The 27,553-nt window shown below is 47.8% G+C and overlaps 9 protein-coding genes across 9 annotated transcripts; 5 read left to right on the forward strand and 4 right to left on the reverse strand.

The window, feature by feature from the left end:
* Nucleotides 1-823: 823 nt before the first annotated feature.
* Nucleotides 824-1,549, forward strand: N7479_006374 (GNAT family N-acetyltransferase; the record flags this gene model as incomplete). Its single annotated transcript, XM_057254068.1, has 1 exon — nt 824-1,549. One exon carries the CDS (start codon nt 824-826, stop codon nt 1,547-1,549), a length of 726 nt encoding a protein of 241 aa, XP_057107930.1.
* Nucleotides 1,550-1,710: 161 nt separating this feature from the next.
* Nucleotides 1,711-3,552, reverse strand: N7479_006375 (MFS transporter; the record flags this gene model as incomplete). The annotated part of the gene is made up of 5 exons (XM_057254069.1): nt 1,711-1,815; nt 1,867-1,965; nt 2,023-2,801; nt 2,863-3,292; nt 3,358-3,552. 5 exons carry the CDS (start codon nt 3,550-3,552, stop codon nt 1,711-1,713), a joined length of 1,608 nt encoding a protein of 535 aa, XP_057107931.1.
* Nucleotides 3,553-5,341: 1,789 nt separating this feature from the next.
* On the forward strand, nt 5,342-7,575 carry N7479_006376 (uncharacterized protein; the record flags this gene model as incomplete). The annotated part of the gene is made up of 10 exons (XM_057254070.1): nt 5,342-5,651; nt 5,747-5,933; nt 5,994-6,166; nt 6,279-6,506; nt 6,560-6,685; nt 6,742-6,857; nt 6,931-7,017; nt 7,073-7,189; nt 7,245-7,329; nt 7,385-7,575. 10 exons carry the CDS (start codon nt 5,342-5,344, stop codon nt 7,573-7,575), a joined length of 1,620 nt encoding a protein of 539 aa, XP_057107932.1.
* A 400-nt stretch (nt 7,576-7,975) lies between these two features.
* N7479_006377 (Glucose/ribitol dehydrogenase) lies at nt 7,976-8,972 on the forward strand (the record flags this gene model as incomplete). The annotated part of the gene is made up of 4 exons (XM_057254071.1): nt 7,976-8,193; nt 8,261-8,461; nt 8,522-8,673; nt 8,713-8,972. 4 exons carry the CDS (start codon nt 7,976-7,978, stop codon nt 8,970-8,972), a joined length of 831 nt encoding a protein of 276 aa, XP_057107933.1.
* A 127-nt stretch (nt 8,973-9,099) lies between these two features.
* N7479_006378 (Zn(II)2Cys6 transcription factor) lies at nt 9,100-10,912 on the reverse strand (the record flags this gene model as incomplete). The annotated part of the gene is made up of 4 exons (XM_057254072.1): nt 9,100-9,147; nt 9,200-9,836; nt 10,508-10,853; nt 10,900-10,912. 4 exons carry the CDS (start codon nt 10,910-10,912, stop codon nt 9,100-9,102), a joined length of 1,044 nt encoding a protein of 347 aa, XP_057107934.1.
* Nucleotides 10,913-11,820: 908 nt separating this feature from the next.
* On the forward strand, nt 11,821-13,659 carry N7479_006379 (uncharacterized protein; the record flags this gene model as incomplete). The annotated part of the gene is made up of 1 exon (XM_057254073.1): nt 11,821-13,659. The coding sequence occupies one exon, from the start codon at nt 11,821-11,823 to the stop codon at nt 13,657-13,659; it is 1,839 nt and encodes a 612-aa protein (XP_057107935.1).
* A 1,864-nt stretch (nt 13,660-15,523) lies between these two features.
* N7479_006380 (uncharacterized protein) lies at nt 15,524-17,572 on the forward strand (the record flags this gene model as incomplete). Its single annotated transcript, XM_057254074.1, has 1 exon — nt 15,524-17,572. One exon carries the CDS (start codon nt 15,524-15,526, stop codon nt 17,570-17,572), a length of 2,049 nt encoding a protein of 682 aa, XP_057107936.1.
* A 1,347-nt stretch (nt 17,573-18,919) lies between these two features.
* On the reverse strand, nt 18,920-23,887 carry N7479_006381 (aminophospholipid-translocating P4-type ATPase DNF3; the record flags this gene model as incomplete). The annotated part of the gene is made up of 1 exon (XM_057254075.1): nt 18,920-23,887. The coding sequence occupies one exon, from the start codon at nt 23,885-23,887 to the stop codon at nt 18,920-18,922; it is 4,968 nt and encodes a 1,655-aa protein (XP_057107937.1).
* A 1,128-nt stretch (nt 23,888-25,015) lies between these two features.
* On the reverse strand, nt 25,016-27,506 carry rfeF (uncharacterized protein; the record flags this gene model as incomplete). Its single annotated transcript, XM_057254076.1, has 8 exons — nt 25,016-25,166; nt 25,286-25,386; nt 25,437-25,504; nt 25,555-26,569; nt 26,682-27,002; nt 27,160-27,213; nt 27,316-27,438; nt 27,501-27,506. 8 exons carry the CDS (start codon nt 27,504-27,506, stop codon nt 25,016-25,018), a joined length of 1,839 nt encoding a protein of 612 aa, XP_057107938.1.
* Between the last annotated feature and the right edge of the window lie 47 nt (nt 27,507-27,553).

The raw sequence follows: 27,553 nt of genomic DNA on the forward strand, positions 1-27,553 counted from the left end.
TCTTACTCTGAAGCCACGCAAGAAGGACGAGGGTGCGATCATGCGGGCCTTTGCCAAATGGTTTTCGAATTTTGATGTTCTTCTTTTACGTGACTACTAATTTAATCTCAATGGGGCCGATATCGAACAGCTTCCAGAGGTTGAACAATGCGCAGACTTGCTCTATAGTCTTGTCTGTCACTTCACTAATCATGGTGAAACTCACGACCATGGATGGACTGAGGTTAGTCACCCTTCTCATTTCTTACATAAATGTCAACTGACTCTCAGATTTCAACATTGAATAGGTTCCGAGATTGGGCATGAGTGAGGTATCGGGTTCTACAACAAAGGGGAAAAAAGTCGAAAAGGGTGAAATCCATGAGGCTTACGTGGGATAAAGTTTTATTTTCAGAGAAGCCAATATAAATAGGGGTGCCCTCTTGTAGCAACTCTCATCAAATTTAAACTTGAAACGGAAGTGAGGGTGAGATTTTGTTTTGTATCTTACGTTCACCTTAAGTCGTCGAGGATCGAGGCCACATGAGCGGCCGACTATTCTAGTCTCTTATGTATGCTTTATGAAGTAGCATCTATGGGAGTTTGCACCTGTGTGGAAAGATTACAAATACATATATCAAGGAGTCCGTGTCCTCCATAAATTCCCTCAGCAAGAAGATGACTCACTCACAGCTTTACCTACCTATAAGACAACCTCTTCAAGACCAAGTTGTTTGTGCGGCTTTACCCATATCACAGAACCGGTTAGAACCTCTGCTCACTATTATATCAACTCATTTAGCTACCTAATCTTCTTTCTGACTCCATTATTTCTACAACCGAAATGGCGTTACACACCGTCTTCCCTTTCCATGTGGGAGAGGCTTCAAATGAACGAGTCAAGATCATCCCCTTCAACCCAGACCAACACTGTGAAACCTTCTTCCGTCTATCCTCGCCCCATCCCGAGATATACGAACACATGCCCATGCTTCCCCCGGCTTCAGAAACCGAACTCAAATCACGATTCTACAGTAATTCAACAAGCCACATTCTTTCTTTCTCCAACCCAGAGTCCTTCGCCTTTGCGATCATAGACAAGACAAGGCCCCCATCTCCAGAAGATCCCGAGGGTGAACTAGCTGGCACTGTGAGCTTTATCCGTACATCGCCGATAAACCTGTGCACTGAAATTGGTTTCATTGTCATCCTGCCTCCGTATCAGCGAACCCATGTGGCAACTAATGCCACTGGACTCGCTCTACAGCTTGCTTTTGACTCTGCGGAGAAAGGAGGCCTTGGATTACGCAGAGTACATTGGATGGCTAGCACGATGAACCCTGCCAGTTCTCGACTTGCGCAAAGGATGGGATTTGAGAAGGTTGGAGTCATTCCTTGGCATATGCGGTTTGTGAAAGGGAAGATAAGTGGCAAAGTTGGAAATGGTAGGGAGTTGCCGCCTGGAAGTGATCCTGAGGATGTGTGGAGAGACACGGTAAATCTTACTCTCGCTTGGGATCAGTGGGAAAATGGCACGCGAGCAAGGGCGGCAAAGGCTATGGAGCGATGAGCAGAGTTCTCCACGGACTGCACGGAGAACGGACGCTTGAAATCACCGATGTGAAAATTTCTTCAATTTCGAGTATAAGATATTAGTTTGGCTAGGTTATTTAGCCTTTCAAAATTAAGTATTGATGATATATAGTAGTGTGGGGGATTAATATAACCTCTTTAGCTGCTTCGTTTGCCATACGGCTCAAAGGGCAAGGCTGCGGCAACAACCGCCATGACGATGTAAAGGGCCGCGCAGATGTAAATAGGCACAGGCGTATTGGTCTGTTAAAAATATAAGCATTTCCCTCGGGAGAGCAAAGAATAAACCCTTACATTTGCGGCCTGGCCAACAACGGCACTAACGATTCCCATAATCCGATTGAGTCCAATAGCAACACCATTTCCTGTGCCCCGATGGGCGGAAGGGAAGACCTGTCGAGTAATTAGATCACAGGACCACAGCGCAAATCAAAGGGAGGAAGTGCATACCTCAGGTGTGTAGGCATATAGGGTACCATAGTAAACATTCAAGCAGAAAGAAATAGCACACGTAAAGCCCACATTCTGACTTGCAGTACGCACTTGCGTATAGCAGAAAAAGAAAATCATCGTGACCATAGCTCCGATGATCATGGTTCCTCGACGACCCCAGAACCAGGGCGAGCGACACATGAATCCCGCCAAAATAGGACCGAGGATGCCGCAGGTGTTGTTGATCGCGTAGTTCCGCCAGGTGATATACGCGCTATTCTCCCCAAAGGTTGCGCCCCGCGAAGCAAGATAGGTGGGGAGGAATACGTTATAAAGCGGATAGGCAAGGCCGATGAGCAGCCATGAGAACCAGACGAGGGACGTCGATAGACCCATTTTGCGAGTTGCGAAGAGTCCACGGAGGTGGAAGAACACTTCGCTCGGGGAGATGAGCCGTACAACCCAGCTAGATTCTGGAGCCACGCGAAGGGTGGTTTCTCCGCATGCCTGGAGGCGCTCGAGGGTGAGGCTGCATGGGCGGTTGTGTTGATCGGCGATGTTGCGTAGAACGCGTACTGCTTGCTCGTCTTTGCCCTCGGAAATGAGGAACTTGGGGGTTTCTTCGAGGCGGATGATGGTCACACGGAGGATGGAGAGAACGAACACCAAAGCACCGGATGTGTACCACACGTAACGCCATCCCTGGTTATCGGCGCGAGTACATGTCGCTGTATCACTGCAGGAGAAGTTAGGAAGAAAGGCCCAAGCAAAGAGACCTGCGATGAGCTGGCCCACGCCTAGATACTGTGAGTTAGTTGAGATATTCGACAGAAGTCTTACTGGGAAGTGTAAACCTACCCCACCATGCCGCCATAAGTGTCAATAGCCACTGTTCTTTACTGGGAAGATATTCGAGAAAGACCGTGGTATCCAGAACCAGGTTTCCGCCAGCACCAAAGGCACTCAAGCATACAAACAAACCCAAAGTGATCCAAGAGGGAGAAGCCCCCGCAACGACGGTGAATACCGACGAAACAAACAGTGAGCAGTTGAAGGCGAACCGCCGGCCGATAATGTCTGCCGAAAAACCCCAAAAAATGGCGCCCACCAACATGCCGACATAAACCGCAATGGTCAGCCCAGTGGAGTATGATGGCTGGAACTCCATCCCGGCCGGGGTCGCAATAATGGACTGGATCAAGAGGATGAGCGAGTCAACTGCATATCCGAATCCGTTCAGACAAAATAGTTTCCAGTGGTGAGGTGTAAATCCAATCTCATCAATGGTCTGTAGAAGACAAAGCACCTGGGGTTAATTGCGTGTTTCATAGTTCGAGGATATTGATTTCCCACATCATTGATAAGTGTCATCTTTGCAGCAAGAACCTCGTCCACCTTCTCTCCCTGCAAAATATCTCGAACTCCTCCAGTTTGAATGGATCTTTCCTCCAGCAACGAGTCGGTCCGGTGTTTGTCCTTGCCCACTGTGCCCACTGTGCCCACTGTGCCCGTAGGGACAACTGAGCTGGGGGAATGTTGAGTATCCATAGCTAGGAGTGGTGTTTCTGATTTTCTCCAATTTCCGGCAGAGAAGATATGCAGCTTATCCAGAGATAATAAAGGAAAGCAAAAGATAAATTTCGACGCCACGAGGGGCAGGCAGGGAATATTAGCGTTGACAAGCACTGAATTCCGCTAATAGGTTTCTTCATTGGCCTACACGTGGCTCTTATCGAGGATCGCCACGAGATTCAACCCTGGAACGTACACAGCCATATGAAGCTGAACGTAGTAGTTCACCGTGATTGTTTAGACTAATTAGGTACATGCATGGGACTTTTGATCCCAAATATGTCAGATCTTAGCCTTTTTGGCCCTTTTAACCCTTTTTCTGAAAAAAAGTGAGAAAACGTTGCAAAGCTAAGCCTTGGCGCACGAGCCGTCAGCCGTAGCTGTGACTCGCAGAGGAGGGGGGGAAATCGACGCTATTCCCTATTCGCACACATTTTATCACATGTGCACTTTTGAGATGCCAGGATTCGGCGGATATCTGGACATATACTTATTTCCTAGGTAATAGTTAGGTGATATGTGTCCTGGCGGTAGATATTCGACAAAGTTAGTCTAATGTTGTTTAGTTAAGCGCAGGAAAAGATGTTCGAAACTATTCCAATATATGTGGCCTTCTTCCTAAGGCATAAATATAAGTCAGAGGCCTCAGGCATCAGGACAAATATTCAATCGCAAGTACAAAGTATAGAACGAACTTTCCAAGTGACAATTCCGAGGATAAAATATGTCCCAAAACCATAAAATAAGTGCCTCTATGCAGCTGTATGCTAAGGGCTTTTATATACAACATATTTGAGAGTACCGCACAGGCATGCGTTCCACACAAGTGTGCTCGAAAGAGTTGAGACCGATTGGGGCATTTAATATATTAATATCATAACGGTGATAAATGGTCCTGGGTAGTGCAATTAAGGTGAATATTTCATTCCCCCACCCTGGCAAAGTGACTTGTTTATCTAGACATAGATATACTTCTAGTCTATGAATCATTTGTCTTTCGACGTGGTCCACGAGACACAAGGGCAGGAAAGTGGAGAATGTTCGTGTACATGTTACGTATCTGCTAAAACATTGAGATCTAGTCATGTACTGGAGTCACTAAGATGGCCGTTGGATAATTAGGACCAATCCCCGCGATGAGCGTCACGTTCATCTCTCGTGTTTGTTACGGGCCATGATACGATTTTCGACAATTAGATGATATTATGTTGCCAAGGGGCTCTCAATAGAGAAATAAAAAGGTAGTGGCAGTGCCCTTATTAGTTGCATGCACTTTTTGGAGTCTACGTTGTTGTAGTAGCACGTAAGATACTAGGGGATTGCGTCTTAGCACGTAACCTTGAGAAACACCCATTTCTCTCCGCAAAGTAACCCAAGTCTTTTCTTGGCCTTAAAGATAGGCTGAGCGCTAGGGCCAGCACATCATTTTATGTGGGAGCTTGCAAGATTTGAAGCAAATTGCGTGAGTATTGTACAAATTACTCCGAAGAATCGCCCTTTTTATACGCTAGGGACTAGATAAGCCTATAGGGCGGAATCAAGATTAGCATCGGGCTTAATTCCTAGCTTTCCCCTCAACCGCTAGATATCAGGGCGGGCTAATGGTAAGATCTCCCACTGACGCGATTTCTAGGTCCACTGAGGACATATTTCACTAGTTGTATAAAACCAGTAGAGTCGCCGGGATTAATTTCCCCTGAAAGATCCTATACATTTATTAATCTGTGCACTGGGGATTCCAGTGTCACATAACTCCTAAAGCAGGATGGGAACCGCAGGTGATTATCGGCAAGCGACGACCGCCTCGGTGTACAGCATAGATGCGGAGAACCAGATCAACAACACCCAGAGAGATAATGTTGTAAAGCCTACCAGGTCATGGAAGAGTTATGTGTGGGATACATGGGAGCTCCCACCAGATCAACGCTGGATGTTGTTTAAAGTAGATGCTTTCGTCCTTACCTTCGCATCTCTTGGTTATTTTTTGAAAAATATCGACCAATCAAATGTCAACAATGCCTTTCTTAGTGGCATGGAGGAAGATCTCGAGATGTTCGGCAATCAACTAGTGACTAGTATGTGCTTTTGCTCTCATGCGACATGAATTTTTCTCACCTTCCTTTTGGAAAGGGTCTAAAATACTTGCATCATTTGCTAACGAATATTACAGGCACATCTATCTGGACCGTGGGATATGTTATTGGCCAAATTCCGTCCAACTTGTTGTTAACCAGAGTCTCGCCTCGATGGGTCATCCCCTCACTAGAGGTAGGATGGGGACTCGCGACTATCTGTACATCAAGTGTCAAATCGTACCAAGCTCTGTATGCTTTGCGCTTTCTTGTCGGGTTCTTTGAGTATGTCAACATCTTAAGATTCTATTTCCTGTTAGTAGCCAGTTACTGACATCGTTACAGATCAGGATTTTACCCCGGCATCCATTACTTACTAGGATCATGGTACACGCCACGGGAAATTGGAAAGCGGGCTATGATATTCTGGCTCGCTGGTTCAGTGGGCACTTTGTTCAGCGGTTTTCTCCAAGCTGCAGCATATACAAATTTGAATGGGACACATGGTTATGCTGGATGTATGTGATCCCAATCCCTTTCCATTTTCTCTCTACCGGCTTTTAGATGCTTCATCTGAAATCAAAGGAAAACAATATTGAAGAGGAAACAACTGCTGATTGATGAGAATAGGGCGCTGGCTTTTTATTATTGATGGTATCATTACACTACCACTTGCGCTCGCTGGATATATATTTTTCCCCAACCTACCACAAAGCGGGAAGAAGACATGGTGGACAACAGAAGAGGAGCATCTTATGTCAATAAAGAGAATGGAGAACATTGGACTTGCTGGCAAGCAGCCTTGGACTAAGGCAAAGGTGAAAGCAATTCTGTTTAGCTGGCATACATATCTTCTTCGTGAGTCGTACTATACGCCTTTCTTGATCTGGGACGATACTGACATCCCACAGCTTTGCTATACATCCTTTGGAACAATGGCCTGCCACAGGCTGGTATGGGCTATTGGTTGAAAAGTTTCAATGCTGACCCTCCTCCTGTCCCTGGGACGTCTTACACTGTCGGACAGATAAATAACTGTGAGTTCGACTTCATGTTCTTCATCCTATCAAAAATAACTAACTTTATACACAAGTACCTCTCCCTACAACTGGTATACTCATCGCTATGTCATTAATTTGGGCTTGGCTGTCCGATGGGCCATGTCGTGGTGCTCGCTGGCCATTTATTTATGCCGGCGCTGTTTCTGCTGTAAGTCAAGAGAAGTTTTATCTGTCAAGCGACTTTTACACTGCGGTAGCTAATAATTACATTCATTTCACAGCTTATTTTCTGCTCCCTCATGATGAAGCTGCCATTTTACACAAACATTAAGGGCCGTATGGTTGTCTATTGGCTGAGTAATATTGGTGTAAGTATATCATTCTATGAAGCCTTCAATCGTCACATATTAACTGCCTTTTTAGGGTGGTGCCGGTCCTTTAATCTTGAGTTGGATCAACGAGATCTGCTCGGATGATACAGAAAAGCGAGCGCTGCTTGTTGCGATGGCTAACGATCTTGCCTATGTTGTACAAGCTGTCGTGAGTCTCCTCTCCTCCCTTGAATCAAGGTACATATTAACGAGCTTGTACGAAGGCTCCCAACTTTATGTGGAAAACTACAGCATTCCCCCGCGCTCCCAAAGGATATACTTGGTCGATCGTACTCCAAGTATTGCTCAGTACGAAGCCCTTTCTCTATTCGAGTCTCCTTTCCCACTGACCATAATCTTCTAGTCTTGAGCACCGCAACCGTGCAATTCCTTTTGTGGCGCGATAAGAAAAAAGCAGCCAAGGCAGAGGCGGGTATCTCAGTTGTTGACCCTCTCGAGTCATCGTCTATAGAGGGAGATACATCAGTTGGATCTAGTGAGGACGTTGGAAAAGTGGCTAGCACTTCTCGAGTGAAGCAAGTTGGCTTGGATTAATTCTAATATGCACCTCGGCCTTTGATACATAGTTGGTCAATTAAAACCGAGTACAACATTTGATACTATCCATGGATATTCTAGTCGAAAAATACAGAAGCTTAGCCGTTTTCTTCCGAGACTTCAGACTCATTGATCGAATTCTGGTCGTTAGCTTGCTATAATGACAGCTGAAAGAATTCATTTACTAGAATTTCGCGTCCATAATCATCTCACGCGGATTGAAAGGAATGATGTACCAAATATGTACTGCGGGGTTCTCTCTATGTACTTTGTACACACCGCTTGATGAGTTGAACGGTCGAGTTGAGCTCTAAAGATAGCTCATCAACTCAAATACAAGATCTCCTTCATTGAGGAATCTAATTTAGGTTGATCACATTTTATCCCGACACTAAACATGGCATTCCCATACAAGCACGTCTTGCTCGTTGGAGCTACATCAGGAATTGGTAGAGCGGTTGCCGATCGTCTGGTACAGGCAGGCATCAAAGTGACTGTCGTAGGACGGCGAAAACAGCGTCTCGACGAGTTTGTTGCAAAGCATGGCGAGGAGAAAGCTTCTGCCATAAGTTATGATGTCAGCAATATTGACGGAGCTCCCCAATTCGCCGCAGAGTTAGTTGGCGAAAATTTTGACATAAAATCAGGGAAATGTATGGGTCTAATTCGAAGTTGAAAACAGCGCAACCGCTCAACATCCAGATATCGACTGTATCTTTCTCAATCCGGGCACTCAACGGAAATACAAGTTGACTGATCCTAAGGATGGGGACTTGAGCGATTTCAGAGCAGAGATGGACGTCGATTTTATCAGCTACGTTGCTCTGACTCAGGCATTCACGCCATTCTTGATGTCTAAATCGACCCCAACAAGCTTTATATTGTTAGTACATGGTCTGCAGAATGAGGCTTATTTATAGACATCCTAATCTGTTCTGGAAAGTACAACGTCACTTCTGGCTTTGATGCCTGCGCCAAGAATCCCCGCCTATTCAGCCGCCAAAGCTGCGTTGAACGCTTTTGTATACTGTCTGCGAGACCAGCTGAGGGAATCAACTGTTGAAGTGATCGAGTTGGCTCCGCCTCTTGTGTCAAGTGAGTGAATATCTCGGTTCAATCAGATCCCCCCAATAGTGGAGTGGAGGACGAAGAGTATTGTACTGATCATCATGTTGCGCATAGCCGAACTGCATGATTACATGGGCATTGAGAAAGGACGAGGGATGGGGATGCCGGTTGAACAGTATGCTGAAGATGCCTATCAAGCATTGGAGATGGGGAGCGATGAGATTCTCGGTGGAAGCGTTGGACCTACAGAGATCTTTCAGGATCTGGCTGACAAGCGTCGCAAAATTTTCAATGACTTCGCCCCAATGCTTCGTGACGTTGATTGAAAAATGAAGATCTGAGCGGCTGTTGCCAACTGGCGGCTATTAAAACGTCGAATAGCCAAGCCAAGTCAATAATTTGAAGGTCGCTGAAAGAAATCACGATATTAAATGCACAAAGTATTGGATGAATTTATATAATAAGATAGTCATGTTGCCGCTCCGATCCCGAGTTGCGAGTCTGAAAAAGTCAGCCAAGGTGAAATCAACATCTCAAAGAAAAGGCAACCCACAAACCACACCCATGGAATATTGCTGTTGTCATCTTCCGGCTGTCTATCTCGACTATCCCAAACAGATTTGAGCAGAGAAATTGACATGTGGTTACCCACCCCACCATGAGCCCGGACATGGTCGAACCGCAGAAGGACATAATGTCGAGCGTACGGGGACAAAGCATCAGCCCCAGCCATGAAAAGTGGCATGACCACCAACTCAATCAGATGACAGTCTGCAGGGATTTGGGCCAGTGAATCCAAGATTGCTGTCACTGAACTTTGTATTATCTGCGCTTCAGCCGGCTGGGTTGCATCTAACAAACGAGATGTATGCAGTATGCATGCATGACGGAATGCCTCGGCAACTACTGACCAGCGCAGATCATCGTTTGGATACCTGTCAGCCTTCAAACGCCATGAGTAGAACTGATATCGGCAAGCATTGAGGAGTCGCTCGTATTCTGGTGTTTCTATCTTGCCCGTCGCATGGGCCTTGGCATGCTCCATAACGTTGCCTATTATCAGGAACATCTCGCGTGGGCAGCCATTGACCCGCTCAAATTTCAAGTCGCTTAAAGTGGCTACAGCTTCACGAACCTCGGGGGAGAAGCATAGTCGTTGTGGATCTGCGAGTGAACGAATGATGTCTAGCCTGGTAGGATACGTCAGAACTGGGTCTGACCCAACAACGATCTGAGGTCACTTGCCATGCTAGATTCCCCAAGAAAAATATTGTCCTTTCATTCTCTCTGGATAGAGTATCAAACAAACGAAACTGGTTGCAAATCGACAGGGCACCTGTAATATGAACTCCGTGGGTGGAAATGCCCGATTCGAAAATCTTCATTCAAAATCAGCTTAATTTCTTTTGTCGATCGGACACCAAAAAACAATGTTTTCAACTCACATCCTGGAGCAACAGTATCTGTATAGTAATGAAAATACCATCGCGTTCATTTTCATCCAGTTCGCTAGATACCCCGTTTCGAAGAGTTTCTCCAAGACAACGTATAGCTCTGACTCGATATTCGACAGCGAGTGTTTCTCGCAGATATAAATCTTCTTTTTTTATTCCCAAGTGACATGCGCTAAGACCTAGAACTGCATATAGCAGGCCTATCTGCTCGTATGCTAGCGGCAAAACATAAACTTGATATGGATTGTCCACGCCGGCAGCTGGAAGTGCGATTTGATGTGGACATATGATCTGGTCATCTAAAATTTTTTGGGGTCAGTCAAGGGTTATTTAACACGGAAAATAAAGTAAACACACAATGTGTCAATAACAGCTCTGTCCGTTTTAGCATTAATAACTCGTCCAACTCTGAGGTTCGCCTTTCTGGCGGTGGACAAGGAGTGTCGACAATCGGCAGTAGTTCAATATTCCGATCCTCGTCTGATGTTGAAGCATGTTGCTCCTGTGGATTAACCTCTCCATGAGTGGTATCGAGATGATCGGTTACGTTGACCAGTTGACTCGGGACAGCGTGGTCACGGCTCACAGTAGGGACTACCCGGTTCTTCCATTTGCCCCGGGTTGCTAGTCCTGCAAAGCGGAATTTTTCCGGGTACCCTTTGCACTTAAGGCCCTTGGTGATACATCTTTGACAAACAGGTTTTGCACGGTCGCATTTACGACACTTTTCACGGCATGTTATACAAGCCGGCCCTGGTGATCATTAGAGCCGCATCTTCTTAGTGGACGCTTCACGAACCTCCCGGGAGCATATCCTCTCTCACTGAGGGACAAGGATATCGAAACAATATATTTCCCGAAAAAGTCGAGCTATAAGAAGGGAGGGGAAAGACCCGAATGGGTCAACGGCAAAAAGAAGTCCGAGGATAACGCCACGTGACGGTTTCCATCGTGACTTGGTCAAGTATGTATTGTCAATTTCCTTTTCCCTACATGGTTTGAAATGGCATTTAGTGAACTAAGATCGTGTTTTAGAATCTGGTTCTCCAATGTGATGAAACCGAAGGCTTGTTGTGGCCGTGTTTATCAGGCTTCAGCAATTTTATCCCCAACGTCAGCCTACACGGTCGCCACAACTAATATTATTATATTTCCTCCCAATTCATAGAGATCGGATATCATCACCCCATTCTTAGAATTTCCTGGTTCCACTGTGCATATGTTTCCCCTACGCGCTGGGATTGACTAGCGTGGCGGCAAGCGAAACACTGGGCTCATTAGATCTTGGAAAAGTGCGCCACCAATGGCGACGCCCCTTGCATTAACCGCCATACTTCGAACAGTGCCAGCATATAGGAATGCTAGTGTCGTTTCACTCTATGCACCTAGCGACAACGGAATCTATCTTTAGGATTCTCTACTCTCAATAAGTGAGGCTCTATCGTTCTCAGCTCCCAGATTCTTATTTAGGAATGGAACTCCTGCTACTTAATTTGAGGTCCCAAGAGGCCCCGGTGCTCGAAAATCAGCCACACAATTTGAGCTTGCTATGATTCGGTAGATTGAGATGTTAGAAAACTCCTGGCGCGTTACCTAGCACGCTGGTTTCCAGTTTAACTGACTCTAAATACCAATGCATCTCTGTCCTGGAATCTGAACGCGGCTCTTTCTTTTATTATTATAATGCAACTGTGATATACCTCTATCTGACCTTATGATCATGCGACGAATTCGATTGAACGATGAGCCCAAACACTTATTTGACTCACCGAAAACCATCGAAGACCACGACGAGCAGCCCCCACCATCTAACTCTTGGATCGAGCATCTTTTATTTGTTCTTCTAATTATTCCCTTAACGCTGAGCATTCTTTTGGTATACAGCGATGCCTCAAGCTGGCATCTCCCAGACAATTTATATGTTTTTGTGAACAAAAATCGAGCATCAGTCCAGACAGCAGTCCAGATTTTCGGTGCTATCCTTGCAGCCATTGAAGTCTTCGCACTCTGTCGTCTGATCAACCTGACAACTCGCATTCGATTTACACAATCTCCAGTCTCCCTGAATGTACTTGGATTCTGGTCAGCACTGTCTACTCCCACGAACAATTTCGGTCTACCTTTCTGGATGATTGCCATCACGGTGCTTTTCGGAAATCTGTCTGCTGTCATATCAGCATTATGGACTGGTGCTTTAACCCCCGCAGATGCTGTTGGCATCCAGCACGCTTCCCTTCTCATTCCAGATTGGTCCAATCTAAGTTTAATCAAAGAATATCCTGGTCAGATCGACAAGACAGGGTTGACAGTTCGTGAGACAAAAGGTTACTTCACCTACTCAGTGGGCTTAGGCCTACTGGGCTCACTACTATCCTCTGTCAATTCCGCGTCCCCAATTAACGGCGAAGTTCGCGATCACCCCAAGCTCGACAACACCCGATACAACTATCACGGCCGGTCTTACGGAGTTGGCGCAAGCGTCGGCCTCTCCGATGAAAATCTCCTCGCCATACCCCATGCAAACAACTATACCTTCAATGAGATTGGCCTCGACGCCTCCGTTGACTGCATATATAATACTAGCTCGTTGTTTGTGATTCAACTTCTTCCACAAACCACTCTCCATGCAGCTGAGGGTTTACTTCCTGATAGCAATCTCAGCGCGCCCGAATACTCGGTCTACATTGGCCGAGGCGACGATGCGATAGTTGCATTGGGGGTATCGGCGGATCCAACTGCGTACACTGCCAAGCGTTATATGGCTATCGCCGCGGGTAATTACTATAAGAATTTGAATAAGGTGCAATGTGCCGTCACATTCAACCCGGCACTATTTAATGTCTCAGTTGACATCCAAGCACGGAACATCAGTGTTAGCAGAACGAATGGGTCCGAATTATCAGTGGAACCCGTCCATAATATCGATCCCCATAACAACATAACCCACGTTGTCATGCGACAACTTGAACTTATGGCGAATGATCTGACGAGTTATTATCGCTCCACCCTTGGCGACGCCTTCAATGCTAGTATTAGCGATTACCGCACCTCCGTCGCTGGTGGGAATCTGTCAGAGACGCAGATCGTGATGAAGGGAATGGAGAACGCGGTTACATCCTTGGTCGACGATATCCTGGTTGCATATGCATCGGCTCAATTGGTGGTCAGTGAATTTACGAAGTCCACACCCGTAGTAGTCAAGGTCTCTGCTATGCGCGTTGGATCGCAGGGTTATGTTATTACTAGTGCGGTGATCACAGGGATGATTGCGATTCTGGTTATCGGGGAGGGCTGCCGAATGCGATGGTGGAAGGATCTTCCATCTTTTGATTATCAGGATAATCGAGCGTTGATTGTGGGTGCGTCTAGGGGTGGAAAAAGCGTTGCGGAGTATGCTGAGAAACTGAAATGTAAGGATCTCGGGAGGGTTCCGGTGATTTGGAGGAAGGGCCAGGAATTATGGAATCATGGAGAAATTGTTTTTCAACCTATGCTGGATGTCTCAAAAGATGACGTTGAGGATATAGGGTCCGATGGGAATTCGGTCACTTGGATATGAGGCCAAAATGGAAAACACAATATTTGATGATAATATAATAGCATGGCAGTGGTAGTGATATACAAAGCAGACATAACATGCAAGCATGTCTCAAATTCGATATGATAGATCAATGAATGTGTTCGAGGGGTGATATTGAAGAACGCCGAATCCAAAAAGGGGTTTATATATCTTGCTGGAGGTTCTTTCTTTTCTACAACATACAGTTTCTAAGAGATAGAATAGCCGCATGTCACATACAGTACTTTCTCCTCCACTTACATTTACAACTTCCGATATGCATTTTGATGCATCTACTGCCATTGCGATAGAGGCCTTCAGGTCTGGCCCCGATGAGGATGACTGTTCTAAGATGATAATTGGGTACTTTCGTGGTCAAACTGGGCTGCTGCCTTGAAGTCTGGCACCGAGGAGGCGAATGAAAACACACAGCGGATGTCTTGGGGGTCGAGCTGTCAGACTGCTGGGAGACAACGGGCTGTACAATGGGTTTTGGTTATGCTGGTTGAATGGTATGTCTACACAAGCTTCAGTGCTGCCAGTACTGTTGCTTAGAGTACCCGGGCCAGAAGTGCATTCATTTGTAACTCGGATACACCTCCAGGGCCCTCAGGTATTTCGGTGTGTTACCCGGGTGAAAATCGACTTGGCTTGATCGGCGCACAGATCCCTATCCATACCTGGTTTTCGCTAATCCAACCTATGCGACTCTTGGAGCTCTGTTAAGGGATATTTTGTATTATTTTCATTCGATAACATTGCCCATATGTTTTTGCATAAACCCCATCGCGCCACTAATGACCCAATATCATACTGACACGAAGCTTCCCAATTCTTACATTCTTACGGAGTACTTTGGACACATCAAGGGGGCTGTGAAGCACTAGCAGATCCAACCTTGCACACTGTAGCTCGTAAATCCTATAAGAGAACGGGCTTTCTGACCCTTTATTGCGGGCGAATGAGTGAATATTAGAAAAAGTTCTTTTACCATGGATATGAATAATTATTATGAAGATGAGCGGCCACATTCGGAGACAGACTATTCTTGGGCAGGATCTAACTCCGAGCTGAACCTCGACCCATTTTCTATACGTGACAACCAAGAAGCCCAATTCCAACCGTTTATTCGTCAAAATGTCTTTCCAGAGAGCAAGCCATCATCATATGTCGATGAAGATTTGCTGTTATATCCTTCAACACCGTCCTCTGGAAATGTAAGTTATTCTCAACATGAATCCAAAAAGAAAATGATGAACGGCCGTCTCAACTTTCTATTTTTCTGCAGACAAATGAACTTGAAAGACTCTCGTCCTTAGATTCGACGGTCGGCTCAGCCACCAATTCTCGGTTTCGCTGCGAAGGGGGGGGTTGTGCATACGGGGGCACTTTCCTAACCCGCGGTAGCTTGTCACGGCATATTATGGGACAACATACTACTTCCCGTGCTGCCTTTACTTGTCCTTATGCAGGATGCAATAAACTCTTTAGTAGGATACTTAATTTGAACGAGCACATGCGCAGGGTGCACCGCGAAGAAAATAATCGTGAATCTCATCGGGGAGAAAACAACAGATCCAATACACATGAGAACGGGGTACACTTCTCAAGGCCATTGGAAAATCCTCTTTCTTCAGCCGAGGGGAAACAAAAACATCATGAACACCAACCAGAAAGATATACCGAGAATCTGGGTGACCTCGATAGGTCCATCCAAGATAGGCATGAGGGGGTCATTACGACTGGTGGCGAAGCAAGCCAAGACAGACCATTTATCCCGGCCTTAGAATATCATGACACACAGCGATTGCTCGAATCAATATCGGAGACTGGTAATCTATCTTCAAATGAACAGTGCTTGAGTATGCACTTGCAGGATCATTCTCTCGGATGCTCGATGAAGACCGATATTACTTTGCCACCAAAAAGCAGCCCTTACACCACTGGTGCAAAACAAACGAGAAATCTTGACCATATATTAAACCCTACTGCCTATTACGAGAAGCTGGACACACTGGAGCTTGATACTGCGCAGATATGTGGTTTGAATGGTGGACCCCCAGATGCAAATAGCCAGAGAGATTTTCGAGATGGCTTCAGAAAAGTCAATTCAGCTTTAAAGAACCTACAAACTGAAGGATTCTGTGGACGTATGATGTCCATTCTCATCGAAGACCCAGTTCAGCCAGATATTGCAAGGGCAGTTCACATATGTCCAGAGGATCTCGATGGCTCTGGCATTTCTCATTCTACTCGGGCGGATGAAATACTGCAAGAAATCTGCGGCGACGAAGTATTGCTTCGTGATTTCCAACCAGGCCCAGATGATTCACGTTATTGCTTCTTAGCCACAGCTCTTCTTGTCGGTCTTGTCTCTTTCTCTGGCTCACACGTTTGTTCTTTTGATGTCAATCTCTGGCGTAGGTCTGTGATTGAGATCCCCGTCGGCTTCGAGTTCTCTTTCCGCCGCCGAGATCTAGCCTGCTTGAGAGATTTTGTCGGTGGACCAGCCTGGGTTCTGGGGAGACAAAGTGTGAAAAGTAATGGCACAGGCGTGAAAGTATCTCTGACTGTTCAAGATCTTCAAGAACTTTGGGGCCCAGTATGGCTTGTTGGTGGAACACGCGAGAATGGTCCTATTATTCGCACAGAGCGTGGCTTTGTCGTTCCCCTTCCCCCTGATCAGCAATCAGACATGACTGGTAGAGAAGTTGAGTGCCATTGGACCACGGCATACCCACAATATGCGGACGTGCCGAACCCGATAATGTTGAACAACACATCACGCGTGTTAATCGGGACTACTTTTGGACTTAATATCAACTCGGAATGTCAAAATCAGATCAGCGACATTCAGAATCATTTTGCCAATCAGCTTCAGCTTCCCGGTGCCTGCAATCACTATTATATCACAGAGGGCTATGACGTTCAGTTGATTGGAGGTCAATATGTGACTGGTGGCATTGTGGGAAAACGCAAACGAATTCCGGCAACGACTTTGAAGGCTGCTCTCATATCAGAAATCCTGGACCCAGAGCTGGATGTTACGCCTCTTTTGAAAATGAATATAGGGCTGGAGATTAGTGCATGTACTGGGAATGCGCGGCGCCTGAGCCTTTGGCACACTCTGTATCTTTCCCAGAAACGACAGGGACCTCACAAACCAGCAGATTGCAAACACGATATCGGTAGCATCGATTGTATACAGCAATGCTGGAAACAGAGCCGCTTAAACCGCTCTACAGTCGGCGTTCGCTGCTTTGACTGCGGAGTTTCCAATACAACAGCAGCACTGCCTACGGCTCCAAATTTCAAAAATGACATATCCAGCAATGATATCGCCAGATCAAGAATTGTGAGCGCAATAATGGCACTCCAACACACTGGCCTTGACCCCGAGGGAAACCTTCAAGCATACTGGCCTTTCGTCGAAACCCGAATGACCAGGCGTGTTCAGCCCAACCGGTCCAACAAGTGGTTCAATATCATTGCCGACACCCGAGACAGTGCTACATTTGCAGTGGCCAGTTATAATTGCCTGGAGTTCCAAGAAGAACTTTCATTGTCATGTTGCCTAAATGGCTATCGAGATCCCTCCCAGAAAACCTGCCTATCTATCCGTGTTGCGCAGCAGCCTGTCGTCGTGACAGAAAGAAGATTTAGGCAGAACCTCGGCCTTTTAACTCCTCCCCCCGAATCCGATCTTGCTGGCTTGTTGCCTGGTGCCTCATTCTACGTGGCGGGGACGCAGTGTTATGTGAAGAAGATACGGTATGGCCAGCAAAGTTCCATCATTGCCTGCATAAACTCGACGATTTCTCAGATTATGAAAAGGCCAGGGCTCCCCACATTTCTCGAGCATTTGAATCCTGAAGTAGGTAAACCAGTTGAAGTTGTGATTTACAAGAAATAATATCTATTCCACATGCAGCTGGAAACAAATATGTCTTGGGAAAGTTTTTGAAATTACGGAATTGCTACAGGCACAATAAAATGAACCTTTTTGGCGGTTCATTTCATCGGTCTGGTTTGTTGTATTAATCTTATATTGTATATTGGATATAGTAAGTATGTATTGAATAGGTATAGGATACTCTTAAAGGGCTTTATAGTAAGTGGTCTTACTACTGGTGTACTAAATTCTTTTCACTATACGTCTCGGCAGCAGTCTATCAGCAGTAAAAAGGAATCATTCAGTGGCTATCTCTAGTTTGTAGCAAGAAAGTCTATGCTGATTTTCAGAAAATACACCCTCCGGATCCAGTTTCAATCTACTTTGCCTTTCCTAGGCTGGGATCTCCTTTCGGCCTATGCCTAGTATTGAAGAGCCATTACCAAGTGAGAGAGACTCATACATTGCGAAGGATTGATTTGATCTCATCTACCGAGTTACGACTCAATTCTGTTAACTTTGCAAGGGAAAAGGCAAAGAGACGGAATATATTTGTATTGGACCTCGAAATAAGCTTCCAGAACTACTACTAGCCACTCATCCCAGCAAATTTATTGGACTGAGAGCCTTGGAATACCATAGATCGACTAAAAGCTAAGGTGGTGTCCGCACAATTCACCTACTTCTCACCTGAAACATAGTTTACCTTCAATTTTATCTCAGGTGGCACTTTGAGGCCGACTTATTTTGACTGTAACAGTTGAGAGATCCATAGCTATATGGGTTAATACGCCGTAGGGGCTTGTCAGGGGATAAATAATAGCACGGTGTATATAGAGAAGGCAACAAAAAGCATAACCCTTATAGGAGGATTCGGTAGCAGTGAGATACCTACGTACTTCTTCTAGATATGACAGCCACTTTCCTAATCAACCAATACTATACAATAAAACCTGCAAGACCAAGGAAAAACACTGTCAAATATCTGAGTTAAAAATAACTCGGCGAGGTAAAAAAATATGTACTGAACCTCAACCGCAAGAAAAACGGGGGAATCAACAATCACTGCCAACAATACGAGTCGGGGTATCTTGGAGCTGACGGCCGACTGTGCAACAGACCGAGCAGCGAATAAAAGGAAAGACCACTCAAGTGGACAGGAACCCAAAATCAAACATCAAACGCCTTTCGATGCCCGAGGGAATCGTATGATAAGTGAATGGACAGGAATCGCAGATGCAATCGCTATAAGAGAAAGACGGTGGGAATGAAAATAACAACAGAAGAAAAGGAAAGAAGCGAAGGGAAAAGGAGGTCACGTCATACATATACAAATCGAATCTTCAATCTTGAATCTTGAGTCTTGAATCATTTGAGCTGGCCCTTGCGCACAGCACCATAGCCTTTACTAAAGAGTTCCTGGATCTCAGCGGAGCGTCGACGCCCGGTAGTATCTTCAGGACAGAGGAACCCAGACTGACGGCCACAGTCTGCCTCAGCCTCGACATCATTCCCAAGATTACGACTCGGCACGCTGCTGTTGTGACTAGCCGTCGCGCTGGCGCTGGTAAATCCATCGACCTCGACCACCTGGGTAGAAGGCTTGGAGTCCATGACGCGGGGGCGGGCGAGCAGCTCGCGGACCTGGCGTTCGCGGGCATCCATCTCAGCGATCTCGGCGTTTTCACGGGCGATCTCGAAGCTTGATCTCTTGGTACCGTGGTCCCAGCCCTGCTGGAGTTCCGAGGCAGCTGCTTCTTCGAAGCGCTTGCGAATTTCGAGATCTTGTTCATACTCCTGGAAGAGATCGACGTCTGTTGGGAAGAAGAGAGCGCGGAGAGTTGAGACTGCGAATTCGAACAGAAGGACTGCTGAGACGCAGAGGAGGAGGACGGTCCAGAAGAGAAGGTTGTGGCCGGAGTGGTGGATGAAGTTGGAGGGGAGGAAATATATGCCTTTGCCGGCGGACATTGTGTATTCGCGGTCGAGGATTAGATCCCACATGAACCAGCCGCCGACGGAGATTATTATTACGATTAGCGACATGTAGGTTTTGTTGTGGACCTCCAGTACTTGGAGTTTGAAGTTGATGACGATAATGCACGCGGAGTACGTGAGCAGACCCAATGAGAAGATGTCGTTGTCGCTGGGGTTAACTCTTGCAAGACCGTAGAGACTCCACATAGTGAAGAAAATTATCACTGCCTCGCAAGTCCCCATGAATGACCAGCCCAGATACAGCTTGATATTGAAGCCGTCATGCTTTTGACCCTTGGTGTAGAGCTCTGGCACGGCTAGCAGTGTCGATGCCGAGAGATCTTTGGTGAAGATACCTAGGAAGATGACAGCGAGCGAGGTGAACAGCGTGTTGAACATACTCAGACTCCAAGGCTCGTACAAACTGGTGCCAGTGTAGCCGTTGAAGCGCTGGTACAACGCTTGAGTCAGGTAGAACAACATTTCCTTCCAGAATGTGCCGAGTGTATACTTGCAAGCACGCATGTAGTTCCACCGGCCGTGCACCAGAAGCAGCTTGAGAAGGAAGCGGAACTGTCCGATCGAGTAGTCCGAGATACGGGCTGCTTGCAATCCCTCCTTTCCAGTGATTCCGATACCCACATGGGCCTCCTGGATCATAGCAATATCATTGGCGCCGTCTCCAATAGCAAGCGTTATTGCGTCGTTGAGCTGTTTGCGGATTGATCTCACCAAGAACGCTTTTTGCTTCGGGCTTGCTCGGCAACAGATGACCGAGTCTGCCTTGACAGCCAGTTGGAAGAACTGTTCACGTACTATCTCGTTCGCTTCAATAGACGACAGCGTCTGGCCATCAACCACGACCACAGAATGTGCCACACGGCCACCGGTAATCTCGCCAATAAGGTCCGTGATCACTTGCTCAACGTCGCCATTCTCTTGATCCAAAATAGTCAGTGTCGAGTACTCCTTGACAAGACGACACGAGTGGCCAACATTGATAGCGGTCTCCCGCTTATCACCAGTCAACATCCACATCTTGATATTGGCTCGTCGAAGTTTTTCAATAGCCTCAGGTACGCCCTTTTGCAGCTTATCCTCAATAGCAGTAGCGCCAGTAAGCTCCAGCTGCTGCTCAATCTGCTCGCCGACATCTTCAATTTTCTGCTGGCGATCCACAAGGCTAGTGCAAGCCTCATGGTAGGCAGTTTTCCAGTTCGTGTAGGTCGCTTCATCCAAGAACCGGTGGCCATACAGCAAAGTCCGCAGGCCGTCGGTGGCAAAGTCATTGAGATGCTGGAAGCAGCGCTCGAAAATGGCCGCCTCGTTGACAACCAGTGCCTCCTCCACAAGATCCTCCTCGTTATCTTCGCCATTCGTAGAGCTCCCAGAGTCTGAGATCGCAACCGACGGTCTTCCCATCTGTGCCGACGGACGAGGGCTATAATACTCACTATCAGCCTCTCTGTTCCGCATACCGCCATCCGTCTCCCGATCGCGCAGCCAAACATCGATACTGGCTCGAAGAGCCGAACCTTGTTGACCAGTAATCGACGAGCGCCGACGACTGAAGCTAGGCCGGGTCATACTGCTACGAGCAACACTGTTCTTCCGACTTTGGTGCTCGCTGTTACGTCGGATGGCCTGGTTCACCTCAGCATTCTTGCGCCTGCTTGCACGGCGCTCGATCTCAGTTGCCTTCTCACGTGCCAGATCGGCTTGCTTCAAGAGACGCATCAGCGTGGTATCGGCGCCCTTGCAGAATAGGCAAATACGCTGGTCGGGCATGCGAACAACAACTGACATGCGCTTTCGCGCGCTTGAGAACTCGATTACGTCCATGATCTCGTAGACTTCCTCGCTGGTGGCTTCGTCCGGTCCGTTCGGTTGTGTGCGGATGGTCATTGTATTTGATTGGCGATCCACGACGAGATATCCAAGTTCCTGGGCTGCAAGAACAAGAGCTAACTCGTCTGGGGAGGCGGCCTGGAAGGTGATGTTCCTGTTCTTGTCTTCTTCGGGAATACAAGTGTGACACAGGGCCATGGACAAAATGAACAGTTTCGCCTTTCGGGCAAAGATGGTGTATGGCTTGCGCTGGATATATTCGAGCATCTCTTCTGTGCGGTATGTGGTAGCGGAGCGACCAGACTGACGGAGAGCATCAACGGGCCCAGAAACATTTGACGGACGGGGCATCTGAGCCTCGGAAACATTCGACTTGCGGCCCATTGCCTTTTTCCCTTTTGTACTTCGCTTTTTGTGGATCAACTTGGTGTGATCGCCTTGACGAGCAGCCTCTTCCTGAAGATCCGCGTCGTGCAACCATGCGGTTCCAGCCACACTCATTTTGCGGAAACGCATGGAGTTATTTGTCAGAGTACCGGTCTTGTCGGAGAAGATGTAGCTGACTTGACCGAGTTCCTCGTTGATGGTAGACGTGCGCGCCTCGAGCGGGGTGTCGGTTTCAGGATCGTACATGTCGATATCGTTCAAGAGCAGCATCTGGGCAACTTTGACGATTTCCATACTCACGTATAGGGAGATGGGAATCATGGTGTTGAACATAATCAGGAACGATGTGAAGATTGGGCCATAGGAGACACTAGCATTGTCAAGATACCAAGAACGTTGCTCCACGTCCTGAGACCAGTACTTGTAGGCCACAGTGCAAACGACAGCTAGAATAACGACCAACACCACTATCAGCATGACCACACGATTGACCTTGTCCTGGAGAGCGGGCCTCTTGATTCGCGGGTTCTTGTTGGCGTTCATGCGAATCTTGCACTCCTCGCCAGTATAGATCACCATACCCAGAGCGCGGTCAGTGTTGCGAAGGATGCTGCCACGATAAACGATCTCGTTGTTAGTCAAGGGCAGTTTCTCCTGGCCATTGACGGTGACGTGACCGTCAAACTTATACAGATCCAAGTTGGGGTCCTCAACGACGAAGTGCACGGAGTTGCTGTTGATATCCTCCACAGTGGAACACACCTTGGACACAGGCTGGCAAGGCTGCTTATTTTTCAAATTCGTCTCACCGTCAAGAGCCATGGTCTCAATGTAAGCGACACCGTTGGGTCCGTTGGCGTGGAGGAGAGCAATATCGGCGGGGATCGGCTGGTCGCGCTCAAGTTTAATAACATCCCCAACACGAATTTCCTCACACTTGATCCGCTCCCAATCTTGAGCGTTGCTTATCATCGAGGCGCCATCTTGGATCGTCCCGTGACCTGGGCGAAGAACCCAGGCATCCCGGTTGTTCTCTTCCTTGTCCAAGCGATACCGGCGCCAATCATCGAATCCTTCCTTGCCCATTGAGATACCAACGAAGATCAAGAGCGGAACAATGGTTGTATATGTTCCAGTTGTACTCAAGCCAGGGATCATCTGCAGGATGGCGACAATCAAGAAGTAGAAGTTGGCAACTTTAGTGAATTGGGCGAAGAATTGACGGGGAAAGAAACTCCAGAGACTGTAACGACTAGAACGGATGTAGTTACCGATATAAGGCTTCTGGGTGCGTTCATCAATCATGGAACCTACCATAGACGGATTCAAGTCAATGTGGCGCCCATCCTGGGTAGGTGGAATATCCTTGATGCGCAGAACAAATTTCTGAATAGAGGTCATAACAGCCTGAAGACGCGCGATAGCCACTGCGGTAGTCGCCTTTTTCTGGAGCCACTTATCGTGGGCCACAGACACGGAGAACTGTTCCTTGAGGGGTCTCTCCGAAGGATCAGAGGAGACGTAAGGGGAAGCACCGTCGTTATTGGTCGAGTCAAGCGTCGTCGTCGGCGCGACACTCAGAGCATGCTTCTCATCGGCGGCAGTGAGCGTCTCAGCAGTCGGGGCGGGATTCACATCAGACGAGAGTTCCTTGAGCTCACCCAGCTCAGTCAGGGCGAGATCATTCTTATCCGTCGAGTTGATGGTCTTATTAAATATGGTGCGACGGAGCGAATATCCACGGTTTCGCGACCGAGACCGACCTGCGGGCTCGGGACTCGGCGAGGGAATAGGAGAGAGGGTCGCGTTTTGGGAGGCATTGGGAGGCGACAGTGGGGAGGTAGGTGAGGGAGCGAGTCGAACAGATGGAGGCGCCAGCGCCGTGTCGATGGTCAGGCCGCGGGAATTAGGACGTTGGTCCCAATTTGTTGGTCGTTGTTCCTCGGTCGACTCGCGATCGAGATCAGTTGAGAAGCGCACATGTTGGGAGGAGATGCGCCGCCCGGAATCGGAGACTGTTCTCGACGATACAAACGATGGGCGCTGGGGGACATCGTTCTGCTCACGTTGGGGACCCTCTGTAGGTTCTGTCGGTATGTCGTTGGGGGGTTCGTTGGGGGACATGACGAGTGTCGATTTCCTGGCACGAGTGCACCCCGACGATCTCGGGATTTTTTTTTTTTTTTTTTTTTATCTCCGAGATTGTTGGATCTTTCCTTTGCTAGTTTTCCCCCTCGGGATAAATTAAAGTATTCGATTGAACTGAGCGATCAGGCAGTCATTCTTCTGCTGTTCTTTCGGCGGGGGAGACGAGTTCCCTATCGTAAAACGAAGGTGTTGCGAGGGTTGAAGAAATGAAAGTACTCCCCGTTGGACGCAAGGATAGAAATGAAGGGCGCAATGATTCCTATCGAGAAAAATGAATAAGAACGGCCAAGAGACTAGAGAGATTAAAGAAACTAAAAAACTAGAGAGGGCTAAGAACCAACCTTGGAAGTTTGGAGGGAAATGACACCTAAAGCGGCCTAGTGTTCAGGCGATATCGTACAATTAGAGGTAGATCTCTACAAGCATATATATGATAGGTGGATATATAGGGAAACTTCGAGTCGAATGCAAAGAAAATGCCAATCATCTAAAACATCCAAGAGTTCTAAGACTTCTATTCCCAAAGGCCGAGTGTTAGGCAACGCGTAAGATGCAACCATACCATGTCCACGCTTACGCCTCCAGGCACAGCCCCATCCAACAGGGTTAATTTAAGAATTATCGAATCAGATCACATCTTCGTCGCTGCATTGAGGCGACACTTGATGGGCCCGCTGGTATCTACTCTTCTATTGGCCAACCTAGCATTCCCAAAGACCGACCCTCCAGCCCTATTGCAGATGCTGGAAGTACAACATACATGTAGTCCCTCTACTTGCTTTTTTCTTCTCTTTATTCCTCTTGTTAACACATGCTAGGTCTGACCCCTTCGTGTATCCAAGTATGTATACACGGGTTTCACAACCTCCTAGCAAACTCATGGGCTGATTCGTTTTAGTGTGGCCTTGGCGGGATCTCAATCTGCCAAGGCCCGAAAACCCCTAAAAATCAAAATGGAAAAAGAATTAAGAATCGAGTTACAAGGTCCATTCAAGGCGTGATTCATGGAAAATACGTGGAGTAAATAAAATAAAGAACATCCCAATCACAACCCTCGCTCAGAAGCATGGCGAAAGACATTGTGAGCTATGGAGTCTGGTGACGTCATGGTCCATCAATAGCGTGGCGGCTGTCCACCATATTGCTGGTAGCCACCCTGTGGCGGATACCCTTGTTGCTGTTGCTGTTGCTGTTGGCCATAGCCACCCTGCGATCCCTGGTAGGGAGGTTGCTGGGGAGGTCGTTGATATTGGCCCTGGGGTGGATAGCCAGACTGGGAACCATAAGAACTCGGGGGGGGCACCAGGGGGCGGACCATATGAGCCCTGGCCTTGGCCCTGGGGTGGGGGAGGTTGGCTATATCCTCCTCCGTACTGGCTCATTGATCCAGGTGGAGGTCCACCACGACGTGCGTTCTCTCGCTCATCCTTGGTGTCATAGGAAGAATCGATAGCGCCGAGCATCAGTTTGGCACACTACAATGACAGTCAGAAACGATATGTTCAATGTTTCCAAAATTACTTACCCAAAGTTCACGAGTGAGATGCACTGGTGGGTTGGCACGCGACATTTCATCCTGCTCAACTTCGAAGTCTAGAACACCACGTTAGCAAAATCCACCATGAACCCCCCGTGGAACTTACTGGAGGTACAGTCAATCAAGTGGCCGATTTTAGGGTCCTCATCCAGAGAAGACAAGAAGTCACGAGCCCGCTGATCAGTTCCCACCTGCGAGAACTGGAAGGATACAGTGCCGGGGCCATAACGGGTCTTGGAGGTCTCCTGCACTGCGTAGTTGATGACATCACTCACAGTACCGTGATTCTCGCCAGCAGGCTGTCCGTCAGTGATCGTGATCACCAGCACAGGCTTCTCGAGACGGTTGGCTAGGGCGGGTTGAACGACCATCGGATCGATAACCTTACTCTTCAGGTTGGTACCCAGAGGGGTCAGGCCCGAGAAACGGACTCGGGAGACTAGACGGTCGACATCTTCTGCGTTGCGAATGCCATCTCCCTTCTCATTGGAGTTCATGAACCGGACAGAGATACCGTCCTGGTCGAAGGTCGATGCAGCAGTAGCTACAATACCGAGGATCTGTCTGAGTTGTTCCTTTCGGAGTCCCTTCTCTTCGAATTCGATAGATCCACTGTCATCAACGTAGAGAATCACGTCGAACAGCGAGAGCTTCATGACATCGGTCGCAACCTCCATGGGCACGGCCCATTCATGAATTAGCTTGTTGAGCTTGCCCGGTGCTTCGGCGGCAAGCGTCTGAACGAGCCGGTCCAGTTGCTCTTTAGTGTAGAAGCTTTGGAGATTCTTCTCTTGAATTGCGGACATCAAAAGCGATCGGTACGCTTCGACCTGTTGCGGGGTGGCCTGAGGGGCTCCAGATTGAGGGGCACCACCGGGTGCGCCATACTGGCCTGGCGGTGGTCCACTTGGTGCACCATACTGACCTGGCGGTGGTCCGCTCGGTGCGCTATACTGGCCTGGTGGTGGTCCACTTGGTGCGCCATACTGACCTGGCGGTGGTCCGCTTGGTGGATTATACTGGCCGGACGGTGCCCCACTTGATGGTCCAGGTGAAGGTCCAGTACGGCCCTGGCCGCCAGGGTATGGAGCTCCCTGAGAAGGATAGGGCGGTGCCTGATTCTATTTTCCGTTAGCGTTCTTCTTTAATCATCAAGCATTTGACGAAGATCCGAGGAGATCAGACACGAAACATAGAAATAGGCAATGACGTAGGGCAAGGGGTATTTTGTACATATGAAGGCTGCTGTCCAGGGTAGGATTGTTGCCCGGGGTATTGCTGTTGTCCAGGGTATTGCTGCTGTCCAGGATAGGGCGAGCTAGGAGAAGCGTAGGCCTGTCCCTGTTGTTGGCCTGGGTATGGCGAACTGGGAGAAGCATAGGGCTGTCCTGGTTGCTGACCCGGGTAGGGCGAGCTAGCGGAAGTATAGGGCTGGCCTTGTGGTGGGGGCGGAGGCGGGCGGCCATAGCCCTGCGATTGTTGAGGCTGAGATGCGGGGTAGGGTGTAGACGGCGGAGGTCTGGAGTAGGAAGAGGGAGATGGGGATGGATTGTTCTGATAAGATGAGCCGCCGTATGGTGGATAGCCGTAAGGTCCCGACATAGTTGCAAATGATTTCCAAGGTTGTTCCAGAAAAATGATCGTGGAGGGGTAAAACGTGGAAGTGGGGGAAAACACGAAAAGCAAAAAGTTAAGGGAAAATATGGCTTACCGATCCCTGAGGGGCCGGGGATCCTGAATAAGCCTGGTATTGCGGCTGTTGACCCTGTTGAGAATGTTAGCACTTTTCTTTTTTTTTCCCTTTTTTTCTATGACGTCGAACTGCGAGTCATAGCAAAAACAGGCGCAGAATAGACATATGACTTACCGATCCACCGGCCTGCAAGGCTGCAGGAGGACCCCCAGTGTACCCCGATGGAGGTGCACCTCCATATGAACCACTGTTAGCCATCGTCTGGCTATTTTGAGCTGCGGCGATTTTCTGAGCAAACTAAAGGTGATAGGTCAGGTTGAAAGATTCTCTAGGGAGTTGTGGGAAGCTGGAGGACGTACACCCATGATAAACTGGTGTGGAAAAAAAGAGGTAAAGAGAAAGTAAGACACAG

Source organism: Penicillium vulpinum, assembly GCF_028829585.1.
Source record: "Penicillium vulpinum strain IBT 29486 chromosome Unknown utg000003l_segment0_segment0, whole genome shotgun sequence".
Taxonomy (NCBI): domain Eukaryota; kingdom Fungi; phylum Ascomycota; class Eurotiomycetes; order Eurotiales; family Aspergillaceae; genus Penicillium; species Penicillium vulpinum.